Source organism: Uranotaenia lowii, chromosome 2 (assembly GCF_029784155.1).
Source record: "Uranotaenia lowii strain MFRU-FL chromosome 2, ASM2978415v1, whole genome shotgun sequence".
NCBI lineage: Eukaryota > Metazoa > Arthropoda > Insecta > Diptera > Culicidae > Uranotaenia > Uranotaenia lowii.
The window spans coordinates 350,604,907-350,621,561 of record NC_073692.1 but is presented as its reverse complement, the minus strand read 5'-3'; the positions used below and the strand labels follow the sequence as shown (position 1 = coordinate 350,621,561).

General features: G+C 40.9%; 4 protein-coding genes across 5 annotated transcripts in view; 2 read left to right on the top strand and 2 right to left on the bottom strand.

Annotated features, from left to right (window-relative positions):
- Positions 1–4,930: 4,930 nt before the first annotated feature.
- LOC129745213 (exosome complex component RRP41) lies at positions 4,931–5,725 on the top strand. The gene has a single exon (XM_055738148.1). It carries the CDS (start codon positions 4,962–4,964, stop codon positions 5,697–5,699), a length of 738 nt encoding a protein of 245 aa, XP_055594123.1. The 5' UTR covers positions 4,931–4,961; the 3' UTR covers positions 5,700–5,725.
- Positions 5,726–5,792: 67 nt separating this feature from the next.
- On the bottom strand, positions 5,793–7,359 carry LOC129745212 (peptide chain release factor 1-like, mitochondrial). The gene is made up of 2 exons (XM_055738147.1): positions 6,763–7,359; positions 5,793–6,697 (listed from the first exon to the last, which is right to left on the bottom strand). The coding sequence occupies exons 1-2, from the start codon at positions 7,192–7,194 to the stop codon at positions 5,840–5,842; spliced, it is 1,290 nt and encodes a 429-aa protein (XP_055594122.1). The 5' UTR covers positions 7,195–7,359; the 3' UTR covers positions 5,793–5,839.
- A 3,779-nt stretch (positions 7,360–11,138) lies between these two features.
- On the top strand, positions 11,139–13,504 carry LOC129745256 (zinc finger protein 235-like). 2 transcript variants are annotated; one of them, XM_055738210.1, is made up of 5 exons: positions 11,139–11,258; positions 11,361–11,499; positions 11,652–12,298; positions 12,356–12,646; positions 12,751–13,504. In XM_055738210.1, the coding sequence occupies exons 1-5, from the start codon at positions 11,143–11,145 to the stop codon at positions 12,935–12,937; spliced, it is 1,380 nt and encodes a 459-aa protein (XP_055594185.1). In that variant the 5' UTR covers positions 11,139–11,142; the 3' UTR covers positions 12,938–13,504. The 2 variants fall into 2 exon arrangements, with proteins under 2 accessions (XP_055594185.1, XP_055594186.1); XM_055738211.1 differs by having other exon boundaries at positions 11,231–11,499; positions 12,751–13,503.
- LOC129745257 (sphingolipid delta(4)-desaturase DES1-like) overlaps positions 12,984–16,655 on the bottom strand; it is a 30,656-nt gene continuing 26,984 nt past the window's right edge. Inside the window, exon 2 of the mRNA XM_055738212.1 lies at positions 12,984–14,024. The gene's annotated coding sequence lies outside the window, so the exon portion shown is untranslated. The remainder of the gene's footprint in view (positions 14,025–16,655) is intronic.

Here is a 16,655-nt window from a genome sequence, read left to right as displayed (position 1 = left end):
CCTGTGACATAATCTGACCATGCAACATTATCGACCATGTGACATAATCGCCCATGCAACATAAATGGACAATGTGACATAATCCGACCATGCAACATAATCCAACCATGCAGCATAATCGATCATGCAACATAATCAGACCATGTGACATAATCCGACCATGCAACATGATCGGACCATGTGACATAATCCGACCATACAACATTATCGACCATGTGACATAAATCGATCACGCAACATAATCGGACCATGACACAATCCGACCATGCAATATAAATCGACCATGTGACGAAATCTAACCATGCAACATAATCGGACTATGTGACATAATCCGACCTTGCAACATAATCCGACCATGTGACGAAATCCAACCATCGACCATGTGACATAATCCGACCATGCAACATAATCCGACCATGTAACAAAATCCAACTACGCAACATAATCGCCCATGCAACATAAATTGACCATGTGACATAATTCGACCATGCAACGCCACTTGCGATGACCTGTAGGATCCCTGCCACTGCCACTGGAGTCCTCCGCCACTGAACGCCTCCGCCGCTGGCTGTCTACGCTGGTGTGGTGGCCGTCATCGCTGCTCACCGTCATCGTTGCTCACTGGTCCACGGTTGCCACTGAACTACTGCAAATCGATATCTGAGTCGGATTACCACTGGTGGGGTCCACACTCAGATCGAAGCGCAGCAACGGTCTGTTCAGCTTGACGGCAAACAGAGAAAGAAACCGAGTCGACCGACGGGCCCTTTGTTTTATACCTTTCGTAGGTAGGGAAAAACAAAACCCATCAAAGCAGGCGTTGGTGATGACGTCATAATCCTTTAGATACACTCAGAAAAATACTATTATGTATGCCATAAGATTCTATTATGAAGTGGCGCCATAAGAAAAATTAATGAAATTCATAAGATTGTCTTATGACGCGAATGAATTCTGAAGATGAACGCCTACTTCATTGAGAGGTTGTTGCTTTTCATAAGAGATTCTTATGGAAACAGTAAATCACTTTCTAATAAGAAAAATTCTCGATATTTCATGCTGAAAACATTCACTTTATTGTTTGCCAAATTTGTTTAAAATTAAATCCTTCATGGTCACCATCAGCAGCGCATCAACAGACGGCTCCATCAAAGTTTTTTTTTGCCGCATCTTAATCTTCGACCTTTCGTTTTTTGCCGATCAGCTTGCTGAAAAGTAAACAAATAATGTATTTTGGTTTACTAATATATTCAACGTTCACACCAAAAACATCAAATCGAACTTACCATTCCGGAGATAACAATAACATTTAACATTGAAGGAAAACTATAATAACTATGAACTGGCGATTGCTTCGTACTGTTAGATGATGAAAAAAACTGATGCTATGAATGAATGTGTTCATCATTTTTTCACAATGCCGTTTCTTCTATTTTTCATAAGAACATCGTATGAAAATTGAAAGAATTTCATAAGTCTCTTATGAAAAATTAGTTTGGACGCAAAAAAGTGGTTCATAAGATGTATCTTATGAAATTTATAATAAGATTTCCTCTGAGTGTAGGATGTCTGTGAGATGGAAAGTTTTCGTGACGCGAGATCTGTTCGCAAATTTCAATTTGCCCCCCTATAGTGTTGCCGTAAGACGTAATTCTACGTCAAAAAACGAATATGTTCTTCAAGTTTAGACGTTTAATATCACTTCGTATCACGGAATCATTAAACCATCCTAATTTAAATCAGAAAAGTTTAATTGAGTTTTCAAACTGTAAACAGTTTACAACAAAATGAGCAAAACTTTATCTTTATGTTCATATGTACTGAACTGGTGGTGATACCTGTTCAAAGATTTAATGAAATATCATTAAATATCAATTAAATGAACATTAAAAAAAAGAACACTTTCCCGGTGATTTGTGGAAACTTTCAGCTTCCTGGCAAAGCTTAGAAAATCCAGAAATTTTCCGGATTTTTCCTTATTCCCAAGCACCTCCTTTTAGCCAATTGGAGTTTATTCCAGTTTTATCAGCATAGCATAGCTTTCAATACATAAGTTAAAAAAATCATATTAATACCAATTCAAACTAATTATTAATATAAGCGCTATGGTGATCTAAAACAAAGTAATAAATTTTGAATAAATCAGTTAAAAACTCCCATGCCCGTGCGCTAAGCCAAAAAAATTCTTCAACATGTGCCGGCCGACGGTTGAACTTCTATCCACGTCGTCTGTCATATCTGTACCAACACGTAAAAAGGATCTATCTCCAAAAGTAAACAAAACCCATTTTCAGCACCTCATGATAGGCCAACAGTTGCTCTACTTAACGGTAAAACCCTTTTGAGAGAATAATATTCCGTTACATTGAAAACTCAATTTGAGTAAAGGATCTATAAACATTCTTAAACCAGAACTGCCATTACATGGATATACATCCTTTACTCCGAAACAATTTTTCGCTACTACTCCGCAAACAAACTCAAAATAATCAATTTGACTCTTTATTCAACATAAAAACATAGTTGCAAATGAATGCGAGCTTATAACTAAAGCTAAAAATAAAAAAATAGCAAAGGGTGTATAAACACGGGAGATAAAATAATACGTGAGCAAGGTTCTATCTACGATAGCGCGTTGTTTTTTCATGAAAATTGATATTCCTCTATTCAAACACATAGAAAATGCTTCTAAAAATCGTTTGTCTTGCATAAAAAGCAAAAATTTCTAGTGACTTTTAATTAGGGATTTAAAATAGGTTGTAGTTTTTTCAAACGCGTTTTTCTCGATACGCCATAAATGGAGATTGATCCTTTTTATGTGTTGGTAAAGATTTAACACTTTATTCAACATAAAAACATAGTTGCAAATGAACGCGAGCTTAAAACTGCAGCTAGAAATGAGAAAATAGCAAAGGGTGTATAAACAGGTTAGACAAAATATTACGTGAGCAAGGTTCTATCTACGACAGCGCGTTGTATTTTCATGAAAATGGATATCCCTCTATTCTAACATGTGGGGGATGCTTCTAAAAATCGTTTGTCTTTCATAACAAGTAAAAATTTCAAGTGATTTTTAATTAGCGATTTAAAATTGGTTGTATTTTTTTCAAACGCGTTTTTCTCGATTCGCCATATATGGAGATACATCCTTTTCACGTGTTGGTACAGATATGTTGTTGCTTCGTTTGCGCCATCCGATTCGGATCCACATGGATCTGTGTATGTAAGACACTCACTCTCAGCGAGCCAAGCGTACTTTGCGATTGGTTAAAGTTAGCTAGCAAAAAGGGTAGCTCTTCTCCCCGAGCTACACACAGTCTCAAAATGTGTTTGTCGGTATTCAACCATCATCGTTTCAATAAAAATCTTCTATCGAGGGGATATGATTTTGCTCTCGGTTTGTACAGATCGCGACTTGTACACTTGACGACTAAACGTTTGTCGGATCAAAATCCTTTCGTTTCCATCCCTGGTACTGACACTTTTTTTCCAGTACATCTGAATGTTCTCCTGCAATTTTAACTATAACTTTCAAATTTCCGAACGAATTCTAGCAGAATCCATAAAACGGGAATTTAAAAGGCGATTCAAAATTTCAACAGCGATTTTCTCAGAACTAGTCAAGTGGCTCATACGACCTAATCAAAACAAACTCTAGAATTTAGTTTTCTTATATAGCACTTTTCGATATGTTATTTTGGACTCGTGTTCTGGGTTGCCAGGTGCCCAGATTTGTCTGTAAAACCAAGACTTTTGACCCTTCGTCCAGATATTGGTCAGACACAGATTTTGCCCAGATTTTTGCTGAGAGTACCCAGATTTTACAGATTTTCAAAATTGAGTGATGAAACCAAGATTTATGCATCGGATTTGATCCGTAAGTGCCAGATTAGACTGAAATCTCGCTTGTATTCATTGGTATTTCACCAAGCATTCATTACCAATTCTTTTTTTAATAAGATGAACATGATACGTGGTAGGAAACAGTTTTCTTAGCGCGATAATAACCTGAATACCACAGGAAACCCCCCCCCCCCTCCCCCCCCCCCCCGCTCACACGCACCGTCAAATGTCTTATTTAGTATCAAATTTGTGGTCTTCCCTGTGCACAGACAAACACAGACTTTTTTTCGAAATTGCCCAGATTTTTACTCCTCAACACCTGGCATCCCTGCTCGTGTTGAAGGAAACACGTCTCTTACACTGAAAATCAAAAATACCCAAAATTGAGAACTGCCACCCGCCAAACCTGAGTTCGATATTGACAACTCAAGTTTGTGAAAAAATCACAGCTTGAAAATAAGCCAAACTTGTCCTTCAAGCGGAGAACTGTTTTTTTGGGGGGTTTTAGTTGTAGGCGAATCTGATTCTATTACCTCCATCGTGGCAGATTTAGGTTTGGGGGGTAAGTTCAAAGCGGAGAACTGTTTTTTTTGGGGGATTACTTTTATTCCCGCTTCGTTCGCAGAAAGTCTCGCATATACGATGATGTAACTGCCTCTCTCATCAAATCTTCGATGGCCGAGCGGTTAGCATCCTGTGATGGTAATCGCAGTGCCATTGCAGGTATGGGTGTGATTCCCGTACCTGCAGTAATTTTTTTTTATTTCCATTTTATTGCGGTATCAGATTTTGGGGGATGAGTTCTCCTTTAAGAGCTTAACTTTGGGCTAAGCCACCATAAGCCAAACCTGTAGGGAGGGAGTTTCATTCGGGTTGGCGGGGAAAGTTCTCAAGTTTGGGTATTTTCGAGGTTCAGTGTATTGAAAAGAGTTATTTGTTTCAGTGTAGAACAAATTCTCTTTTGCTCCGGGTAATCGTAAACAGAAAGTTCCTCGTGCGAAGCGCGGTTTTACGTTTTTTACGTTACCTTTAAATGAACAGAATTAATTAATTATTAACAGAATAATTAATAATTTTCATCAAACTTAATTCCTACAATTCAACAAAACCTCTCGGCGATGGATCTACTTTCCGACGAAGGTCTCCGACTGGACGGACGTAGGCCGACGGAACTGCGGCGCATCCAGTGCAAACTAGGCGTATTCAGTCAACCCGATGGCAGCGCCTATATCGAGCAAGGTAACACTAAGGTGCTGGCCGCAGTCTACGGTCCACATCAGGCCCCGGCCAAGAAGAGTAGCCACGAGGAGGTAATCGTTAACTGTCAGTACAGTATGGCCACTTTTTCAACCGGAGAAAGAAAGAAACGCCCACGAGGTGATAGGAAAAGCCAGGAGATGACGATACATTTGCAACAGGCTCTGAGTGCTGCTATCAAAACGGAACTTTACCCAAAATCACAAATTGATGTGTACATTGAAGTGCTGATGGCCGATGGTGGAAATTATTGTGCCTCGGTGAATGCTGCGACGCTGGCCCTGATCGATGCCGGCATTTGTTTGAAAGAGTACGTTTGTGCCTGTACGGCTTCGTTGGCCGGTAAAGTTCCTCTGATGGATGTATCAAACTTGGAAGAAATGAGCGGAGGACCAACACTGACAGTGGCTTCTCTACCTAGCAGCGGAAAAATTGCATTCATGGAAATGTCCCAACGTTTCCATCTGGACCATCTGCCGAACGTTCTGGAGACTGCTCTTCAAGGATGCCGCGAAGTGCAAAAAATCATCGATCAAACCGTTAGGGAACATGTGACCCAGTTGGGACAGGCCGGAGATTGGGGGAGTGTGGCCAAATAAACTAATTTCATTTCTTACTAAGAATGGCTTTTTTAATGTTCGATTATCGTGGATAAGGAAATTTCACAATTTCGAATGAGCCCTAATCAGTAGTTGAAGTAACGTCAAATATATTTGAATCATTGTGACATCGAATCGCTTCATTTACAGGTTTCGACATTTCGATTAATAATTTCCATCAATTGCTTTTTACGATGCTGGTATTGAACGTTTCGAATCATACCCTCCAATTGATCATTACCTTGCAGGAATCCTTTTAAATTATGTGTTGTACCGCCTTCGATTCTATGATCGGTTATCCGATCCTGGTTGTAGTTGTACGTACGAATTTTTTCGTTCCTCAAGCTCGTGCCTACTTGAGATTTTTTCATTGACTGAGTTGTATTCATCCTACTGTCCATCTGAATTTGTGTCAATTTAGCTATCAACTTTTGCTTGGCAATTTCCTTGTTTTTGATTTGTGAACGTTCAGTTTGACATTCTACCGAAATACCAGTGGGTAAATGGACAATTCTAACGGCACTGTCCGTGGTGTTAACATGCTGTCCGCCAGCCCCGCTCGCTCGTTTGGTTTCAATTTTCAAATCTTTTTCATTCAGCTCAATCGAAGCATCGTCCAGCCTGGGAATAACTGAAACGGTGGCCGTACTCGTGTGAATCCGGCCCGATTTTTCCGTCGAAGGAACACGCTGCACCCGGTGTACTCCGGCTTCGAACTTGAGGAATTTGTACGCATCTCGCCCGTTGATGATCATAAAGGCGTGCCTGATGCCGCCCAGCTCGGTGTCTTCGGTTTGGTACACCTCGATTTCCCACTCTTTATAATCGGCAAAACAAGCGTACATGTCCAGGAGCTCCCGGGCAAACAACATTGCTTCCTGACCACCAACGCCGGCCGCCACTTCCAAGACCAGCGAACTGTAATCCTGTTCCTCGTCCATTTCCATGATGCAGTGCATAATTTCTGAGTCCAAACGGGCCAGTATGCCGGAATAGGCCTATTTTTTCAAGTTTAAATTAATTAAATTTAATCATTCATGATTGTAAAAATCAAATTGATTACCTCCTTTTCTTCACGCATCAATTGCAGCATATCGTCGTCTTTCTCCGAGCTCATCTCGTTCAGCGAGCTCAGATTGTCCACGATGATTTTACGTTGCTCGTACATTTCGACAACTTGGGACATTGCCATCATACGTCGGCAGTCCTTGTCCTCTACCTTGTCGGCTACCTTAAGCGCATAGTACTCGGTGCGTAGACTTTCCAGATACCTTAGAATCCGATCGTCAATGCTGCTAGGAAAAGTGTCCCCATTTTTGCTGCCGCTCTGTTGATTGTTGGAAGCATTCTGCTGGCTCAAAGTTGGAAATCGTGTTATTACCGTGGAAATTGACCGGCTATATTTCTGGTGCGGTTCGAAACTGCAGCGTGCCAGCACTCTAGGTCCCGTTACCGGGAGGAAACTTCGCAAACAACAAAAGCGTCGGAGAAACATTCCTCCTAATTTCGATGCGGAGCCGAAATCACTTAACTTTTCATCGCCCTTTTTCACGTAACAAACCCCCGTGCGTGGTTTCCCTGGGGAATCGACTCAAATAAAAACTGAAAAATCTCAAGGCCACTAAAAACTTTTGGAATCTGGATCACAAAACAGAATCTGTCAAAATCATCTGATGTATTTTTGTGGAAAAACGACAAGGTATTCAGAGCAAGCTGCAGGTATGCCCGTTTTCATTTTTACTATAGCATTGGTGGTTGTGTTGTCGTTTCTATATGAATAATGTTCTTATCGAAAAAAGAGCTCTAGAGTACACGGAGTACTATGAATATCTGAGAGAATTTTTTTTTAATGATCTTTTCAAAGATATTAGAGTTAAGACCTGAGATAGGTGACATGAGACATGAGGGAAACACTTGAGACCTGAGATTTATGAGACAAGATATCTTAGATCTGAGTTTTGAGTCCTTGAGATCTCAGACCTAAGACATGAGTCATGAGATCTGAGACATGAGACCTGAGACCTAAGACTTGAGATCTGAGATAGGTGACATTAGACAAGATAGCTTGAGACCTGAGACTTGAGACCTCAAACCCGGGACATGAGACAAGACACATGAACCATTTAACCAATGAAATGCGACTATAGACATGGGACCTGAGATATGCGAATCGAGACTTAAGACATGAAACATGAGACATAAGACTTGAGGCCTTGAAAATTAAAACTATTGGATATTTGGTATGTTTATCCTAAATTTATATGCCGGGATTTGCCTACCAATCGAAGCAATCAGTTTAATTTAATTGGTCGAAAAGGGAGATAGGAAAGATGTTAATAATTACCGAGGAATTTCAGCTCTGTGTGCTATTGCCAAACTTTTCGAATTGGTGGTTTTAGATCCCATTTTCATGTTCTGCAAGCACAACCTCTCCAACGACCAGCATGGATTTATGCCTCAACGCTCAACTACAACTAACTTACTAACCTTTACCTCGTATGTGCATGAAAGTTTTGCAAAGAAATCCCAAACTGATGCCATCTATACCGATCTGTCTGCCGCATTCGACAAGGTGAACCATGATATTGCCATCGGAAAGCTCGCGCGTTTAGGATTCTGTGGATCTCTCATTGGCTGGTTCCGCAGTTACCTTACGGGACGTAAATTGACAGTTCGTACGGGTAACTGTTTTTCCAGGCAGTTCTCAGCTTCATCAGGCGTACCTCAGGGAAGTCACTTAGGGCCGTTAGTATTCCTAATTTACTTCAATGACGTGCTGCAACTCCTCGATGGACCAAAATTGGCGTATGCCGACGACTTGAAACTGTACTACTCTATCAATGGCTCCGAGGATGTGAACTTCCTGCAGAACCAGTTTAACCTCTTTGCCTCCTGGTGTGATGCCAATCGCCTACCTTTAAACCGTGATAAATGTGTAGAAATATCATTTTCCCGCAAACGACGCCCGCTCTCAGCCGTTTATTTCCTTGGAAACGATGCAATCTCTCGAGCTCAACACGTGAAAGATCTTGGTGTGATCCTCGACGCGCGGCTGGATTTTAAGAATCACACCAACTATATCGTTGACAAAGCCTCCAGAAGCCTGGGTCTTCTTTTCCGTATGACGAAGGACTTTAAGGACATCTTCTGCCTGAAGAGTCTTTACTGCAGTCTGGTTCGATCGATCCTTGAATATGCTTCTGCGGTTTGGTGCCCATATTATCAAAACGGCTCTGATCGCATCGAAGCCATCCAACGACGTTTTTTGAGGTATGCCCTTCGACACTTAAACTGGCAAGACCCTTTTCGACTTCCCAGCTACGAAAGCCGCTGCCGCCTGATCGACATCGACACGCTGCAAGCCCGCAGGACCGCCACTCGTGCTTCTTTCGTCGCTGATCTGCTTTCATCAAGAATCGACTCTCCTGCACTTTTGGAATTTCTTCCACTTAGCGTCCGACCTCGTGGTTTGAGGAATCGGGATCTTCAGCTCTTCGTTCCTGTTAGACTAAACAATTACGGGACCAACTCTGCAATAATTGGCGTCATCAAGACTTTTAACCGCTTCTCAGAACATTTTGATTTTGACGTTTCGAAGGTTTTATTCCGAAGAAGAATTCTTAGTGTTCTAAGTTCAGTGTAGATTTGTATTTGTTGTTAGTTTTTAATTTTAAAATATCATTTGGATCAATATATGATCTGTTGATTTAATAATAAATAAATAAATAAATAGCATGGTGGAAGGTACATCGTCGGCGTAGCCAACGACGAGGTAGAGCCACTCCCAATGATAAGTGAAGTTCAGGAAGCCATTCGCCAGCTGAATAGCAACAAGTCGGCTGGGAAGGATGGCATCGCAGCTGAACTCATCAAAATGGGCCCAGACAAGTTGGTCGACATCTATTGATGGTTCGGATCTGGAACACAGAACAGCTACCGGAGGAGTGAAAGGAGGGGGTAATATGCCCAATCTACAAGAAAAGCGACAAATTGGACTGTGAGAACTACCTAGCGATCACTCTCCTCAATGCCGCCTACAAAATGCTATCCCGAATCCTACTTCACCGACTAACACTAACAGTCATCTGGCCGGCTTCATAGAGGGACGGTCTACGAAGGACCTTATTTTTACATTACGGCAAATCCTCCAATAACGCCGTGGGCAACAAGTCCCTACGCACCATCTATTCATCGACTTCAAAGCCGCATACGAAACGTTCGACCGTGACGAGCTATGAAAAATTATCGACGAGAAGCGCAAGGTGATGTGGTCCATCATGATGTTCAACGTGGCGCTAGAAGATGTTAAGTAGGAAAGATTAGGTTGATGATTAATACGTCCAAGACGACCCGCATATACGGCCTGCAGATCCGACACCGACCGAGCCCGCTTGATCAGTAATAACAAGGTCACGATTGACGGCGAGGAACTGGAAATAATCAAAGACTTTGTCTATCTCGGCTCATCGGTGACTGCAGATAATGACACAGCCGTGAGATCCGGCGGCGAATGATCAGGGGAAGTCGTGTGTAACGACTTCCGAAGTGTAACCTGTACATGACGCTCATTAGACCGGTTCTCTACGGGCACGAGACATGGATATTGCTCGAGGAGGACCTGCGTACACTCGGAGTATTCGAGCGACGAGTGTTAAAACCATCTTTGGCATAGATGGAGTTGCATCTACCACCACCCTAATGTGGAATTTGGTGCAACTCTGTTTGTACCTACCACTTCTTAGTAGTTGACTTGGAAATTTGGTATGTGATTAAAAATGCTCCTAAATAAAATTCTATTCCCTCATTTTCATCACCCTTCATTTTTACTAACTTTCTAGCCGTCTATGAAAATTTCACAATCCTCAAATGTTCTTACTATAAAGGACATAACTTTTCACCGATCAGGCCGACAAGTGAAGTAACAGATACAAATAACGGAGAATAATTTATAACGTTATCGTTTCGGTCATAGAGATTTGTTTCTTTAAAATAACGCAGCTTTATTGATATCTTATTTTGCTATCATACAATCAATTTGTGCTATCAGTTTGCTGTTCATAGCCAGTTTTGATCTTCACGTCAATTAAAATCATTCAAATCATAAGGATGCCTAATTATGCTATCCTAATAATAAATTGACAGCAAAGGATGGTCTCAATTTCCTATTTATATCTTATTTTTGGTCTAAGTCAGTTCAGCCTCGATTTGGGCATCACATAAAAAGCACGTATAGGTATGTATTTAAGTGAAGTGCCATTTTGAACTTTTGAAGGTCTTGCAAAGGTCGAAAATGAACCCGGTAAAACTTTCTCAGCTGGATGTGTATGGACGCTTCAGTTGTAGTTCAGCCAGCATTAAATAAAAAGCTACATAAATCTTTTGATCTGTGTCTTAGCCCAACAAACAAAAAAACGGTTTTACGCAAAAATATATTACGTCATATATGACTCGACCCCGAGTTTTATTTAGAAACTTAACAACAAAACGGAGCAGCAGAAATACACTTCAACTTTTCTCTACGCTATACAGTTTCGGTTTTTTTTTTCAATTTATATTGTGGTAACGTATAGTTTTTGTACGCAGTACCTAAATATGTTTTAGAAGATTTGAACATAGTCTCCGGAAAATATCTTATTGTTTTCACTCTTCCTCACTAAACAGTATTGTTATGGAGCAGATATGCCGGTTGTGTTTACAGCAAAACTCAGCTCTAGAGCCACTGCATGATGCCGAAGATGTCGCGACTGAAATCGAAAAAGGCGGCTTGATAGGGCTCGTAGAACAGTATCTTACTATACAGGTAATTAATGTTATCAAGCTTAACAAGTTTTATTCTTATTGAAGTAGTGTCTTAAAACCTCTCATTACGTACATGAGTCTTCAATCTGAACTTTACAATCAGGTATGGATAATTTAAAAAACCAACACTAATTTACGATTCTTTCTGTTCAGATAACCAAATCGGAAATATCAAAAAATTGCTCCATTTGTGGGTCCTGTCGAACGACAATCGAAGAGTGGCACCACTTTCGTGAATACTGCCTTAGGAATGATGAAATCTATCATGACATGGTTTGCAAAGCGACCTCAAACGCGGTCGTCGAAAACGAAGCACATTCGAACCTAGCTATTGTGAAACTAGAAGGTGGCCTTATAGCTGCAGACTGCAACGAAGAGCCAACCTCTGCTAGTCCCAAACCTCCGGAGGGGGAGGAAGAATATTTAATTCTGGAAACGATTGATTACTCCGATGCAGAGGAGTACCCTGAGGAGGAAAAACAGTTCATTGTTCATACCGACGAGAAGGAACCACAGATTTCGGATAAAATAGAATGCAATTCAAACATTCCATTGAAAAAGCGAATGAGACTCAAGGTGGAAGTTGACAACCGAAATCAAGTTCAGCTGAAGGAAGAATCTGATAGAGAATATTCTGAAGATGATACCAATGGAGACGATACCGTTTCCAGTAAAGGTAGGAAAAGAAATTCCAAGAAAGATCTAAGCAAAGGTGAGAAAAGAACGGATGTGTGTTCCATTTGCGGAAAGTTCATTAAAAATATGACTGAACATATGAGAATTCATAACAACGAAAGAAGGTATTGAACAATAATCCAAATTTAATCCTATCCTTAAGATTGAAACTTCTTTTACAGGCATCAATGTCCGTACTGTCCGAAGGCATTCGTGAGTGCGTCGAATTATAACTCGCATGTGAACATCCACACCCGGGCCAAAATGTACAAGTGTGACCTGTGCGAGAAGCAGTACACCATGTTGAATAGTCTCAAACAGCATCGGATCACGCACTTCAAGGAGCGAATCTATCTGTGTCCGGTTTGCGGGAAGGCGTACTATCAGCCCACGGGATTGGCCCGACACAAACGGTCGCATTTCGAGGAACCCAAGATCAAATGTTCAAAGTGCGATAAGATGTTCCTGACGAAGTAAGTTGGGCTAAATTTTAGAGATCATATGTCTCCTTTTTGAATCGTAGTTCAAATTTTTATTTATAAAATTTCTTAACGCAAGACTTTTTTTCTACTTCCAGTGCCGATTTGAAAAAACATTTCTCCAAACATCTGGAAGAAAAACCGTTTAACTGCGACATCTGTAAACGAGGTTTTAGCCGGAAAGATAACCTCAAAACCCATATGAAAACCCACCAGGCAAAATCGAAAACGTTGACCACTCTAAAAATCGAATCCTTTGTGGATGTGAGCCACCCCGATACTTAGGAAACCCCGCTGGCTTTCTTTTCTCCGTCTACGATAAAAATATCAGTTGTCAGTTTTATACTTAAATCGAATTCTTTCACGTTAATTTGAGAGTTTTTTTCTGTCCAAATATTCAGAAACAACAAACAGCATATCTTTCAGTTTAAATATACAGCGTTTTTTAAGCAACATTTAGTTTTGTTTCATTTTAAATAAAGACATTTTACACTGCCTCAATTCTGCCCTGCCACGGTAAAAGTTCATCCATCTCAATTAGTTATACAATCCTGTTCAGTTCTATGGTCGGTTAACATCAAATTTACACGAGCGTTCGTAGAAAAGCTAATACACCCATTGACTTGATTTGACTTGGTCACTGTAAGAATACACATAATATAATATACTATCTATACAATAGTACAATTACTTCGCTCAAATGAACGAAGCGAGCACTGCTCGCTGCGTTTCTGTTGCTTGTCTGTTAAATACCTATAATTGTTAAGTTTAGTTCATAACGATTAACAACGCCAATTGCGTTGAGCTTTTGAGTCAGTTTTCTTTTACTCGGACAAAACAATGTTGCCTATTTTCGCTTCCCAGATTGTTCATGAAACTGTTTCTTTAAAGGTGTAGGAAATTATTATAATATCTTGAATTTTGCAGAGCAGATGCCTCATAGATCCTGTTTTACAGCGTAAGGATAATAGGAAATATTTCAATGCTTCATGTGTAAGAAACTATCTAGTTTATCTAATAGTGATCAGCAAATGTGGCCGTCAGCTGCTTATATCTGCGCAAAATAACGATGCATCTTTGTATATTCAATAGTTTGCTATAAAAAACTCTGTGATGGCATTCATTTGGATGTGTACTTACTCCGTGTTAACAATCTGTTAGTTTTTGATAACTATTATATAGGTAGTTCGTCTTTAGTTTTTTTTTTTTTCGCAAAAAAAAGAATCCTCTAACTTATACTCTTAACGCGAAAATTGATCTGACTGGTTTCCGATTGAAAGTTGGTCGGAAAATTAACGCAACATAGCTCTTACCTGTGTATATCAAGGCTAGAACACCTCCGGAAGGGACGAGTTTTGAAAACATTTTAAATCTGAAAAATAGAAGAGAATATATACATTAGACGAATAATCAACAGAGTATTTTTCTCTCTTTAAAATCATGACAGCACACCCAAAGTCAATGTTTTAAACTTCTTCAACTTTATTGGTTTTTTAAATTCATTGTTGATGTTAAGATTCAATAAAGCCTAACCCTATAATTTATTTTCTTGACTTTATTTCTGGCAACCCTTCCAGCAATTGTGCATGTGTTCGTAACAATGTCAACCCACTGCCCCCGTCTGGTTCTGTCAAGTCAGTCTTTTCTCAACCAGTGACCTAAACAGACGTACCTAATAGTCCTTTCAGTGTTACACATAAAAGTGGTCCTTCGAACCGGATGATAAAAGAAGGTAATTTTTAATGTTCAATTGCTAATGGACGCCATTATTACCAACTGAATAAAGGTAGCGATTCTTAAGTCCGATATTGGGTCGGCCATTGACTCACAGTCAATGAGAATAAAATCCGATATTGGATCGGTCATATAAAATGCATATCCGATTTTGGGTCGGTTCTACATTACCTTAACATTGAAGTCCGATTTTGGGTCGGCCATTGACAACCAATCAATGAAATCCGATATTGGGTCGGTTCAATCTTATCGAAAATCAAGTCCGATATTGGGTCGGACCTTGTTCAACACATTGGAAAAACCGATATTGGGTCGGCCATATTCCAATTCAACAACCACGCTCGAGATTCCAACTCAATCGCTCAAGCTGAACGGTTGTGTTCTCCCAACGTTTCGATCGGAGTGTGTTTTATTATAACTCGCTGCTTTTGTGAAATCGGACAGTGCAGTTAGTCCGAACGTGGTGGTTTGTTTTTCTACCGACCAAATCGTTTGCCGAATTCCAGAGACACGAAATTGAAATTGGCGTGAGTTTTATCTGGCCATCATCATCGGTGCGAGTGTTGTCGCCATCGGGGAAGTGTTGATTGTTCCCCCGACAAACCCGAGTGTGGATAACGTGGGAGCTGTTACCGTTGGTTCCGGTGCTGTTTGCCGTGGGTAGCAGGATACAGGACGTCTCGGTGGATCGGTCGTTTGCGTTCAAGAGCGTCATCAGCAGCAAAGACTCAACTTGGTCGCCATCTTCTTCCAAGGACCACGTGGTTGCTGAACAAAAGAAGATACATGCAATTGAAAAGTGCAAGAACCTTTGTAAGTCTCTTTTTTCATTTTTTCACTATTCTCTCGTCTATTTATTTCCCTGTACATATTTTGAATTTTGGTTGCTTCGGTCATATTTTAAACACGGGCGACATTCGTGTTCCCGTGCAAAAATATGAACGAAGGCGGGGGGTTAAACTCGTCATCGGTGGACGAAAAGGAAGCCATGTACGAGAATGAAGAGCATTTGGAGGATTCAGACGATGCTGGTCCCTCAAGTGCTAATCATTCTCGTACGTCCAATAATTCTTCATCACCCACAGATGACAGTGTAGCTCCTCGACTCCGAACCTACACAGATGGTTCGTCTTTTTCTGGGCCATGGGTGGTTTTCATCCGGCCCAAAGCTAACGGCAAACAGCTAAACGTAGTGCAGATCACTAAAGATCTGGCGAGGTGGCCCTCCGTAACCTGCGTTACTAAGGTGCGACCAAACAAGTTGCGCGTTGTCGTGGACAATCATAAATCCGCTAATGAAATTGTTGCCAGCAAATTCATTAATTTAGAGTACCACGTCTACATTCCGTCTCGAAACGTAGAGATAGAGGGCGTGATCTCAGAAATGAGTCTGGAGGCTGGGTACGTTAAATCCCACGGCGTTGGTAAATTTAAGAGCCTTGATTCGACTTCGGTCGAAATCTTGGATTGCCGCCAACTCAATACTACCACCGTCGTAGAAGGAGTTAAAAAGTACTCGCCTTCAGCTTCATTTCGAGTGACCTTTGCGGGTACCGCCCTCCCTCACTACGTCTTGATTGACGGAGTTTTGAGGCTTCCTGTGCGGCTCTTCGTGCCTCGCCCGATGGAATGCAAAAATTGCATTAAATTGGGGCATACAGCTTCCCATTGTTGTAGCAAGAAGCGTTGCCCCAAATGCGGGGAGGTTCATGGGGATGGAGCATGCTCAGCAATAGAACAGAAATGTATCTATTGCGGAGGCTCACCTCATGACATCTCCTTGTGCGAGGCGTTTAAGAGCCGCTGGGATAGTCAAAGGCGCTCTTTGAAGGAACGGTCAAAACGTTCCTATGCCGCCATACTAAAGGGCGCGGCGCCTCCGATCCAACCGCAGTCCAGTAACATTTTCACAGTGCTGCCAGTTGACAACGAGGACACAACAGATGAGGAGAACCCGTTTATTTTTGTAAAACGTTCAAAACCAACTACTAAGACCCCTAAGATTCCGAATAAAATCCCGACAATCAGCCCTCCAATCAACATCACCAAAAAAGTGATTGCTACAGACAAGAAAAAACAAGTTCCTCCTGGATTCCGCGCGACCTTTTCTCCACAGAATAATTCAACAGCAGCTGGGACTTCAAAAGCTCCCGTTACTAATGCGGATTTGTCAGAATCAACTCATCAACCGGGACTTTTCAAGTTTTCTGACATACTTAATGGAATTTTCACGTTTTTTAACGTTTCTGAATCCATAAGAAGTATTGTT

Bases quoted from the DNA above. Each gene is read 5' to 3' on its own strand.
- LOC129745213 (XM_055738148.1), top strand. From the start codon at position 4,962: ATGGATCTACTTTCCGACGAAGGTCTCCGACTGGACGGACGTAGGCCG.
- LOC129745212 (XM_055738147.1), bottom strand. From the start codon at position 7,194: ATGTTTCTCCGACGCTTTTGTTGTTTGCGAAGTTTCCTCCCGGTAACG. The intron at 6,698-6,762 runs GTAATCAATTTG...TTGAAAAAATAG, and splicing joins TGATGCGTGAAGAAAAGGAG to GCCTATTCCGGCATACTGGC.
- LOC129745256 (XM_055738210.1), top strand. From the start codon at position 11,143: ATGACTCGACCCCGAGTTTTATTTAGAAACTTAACAACAAAACGGAGC. The intron at 11,500-11,651 runs GTAATTAATGTT...CTTTCTGTTCAG, and splicing joins AACAGTATCTTACTATACAG to ATAACCAAATCGGAAATATC. The intron at 12,647-12,750 runs GTAAGTTGGGCT...TTCTACTTCCAG, and splicing joins GATAAGATGTTCCTGACGAA to TGCCGATTTGAAAAAACATT.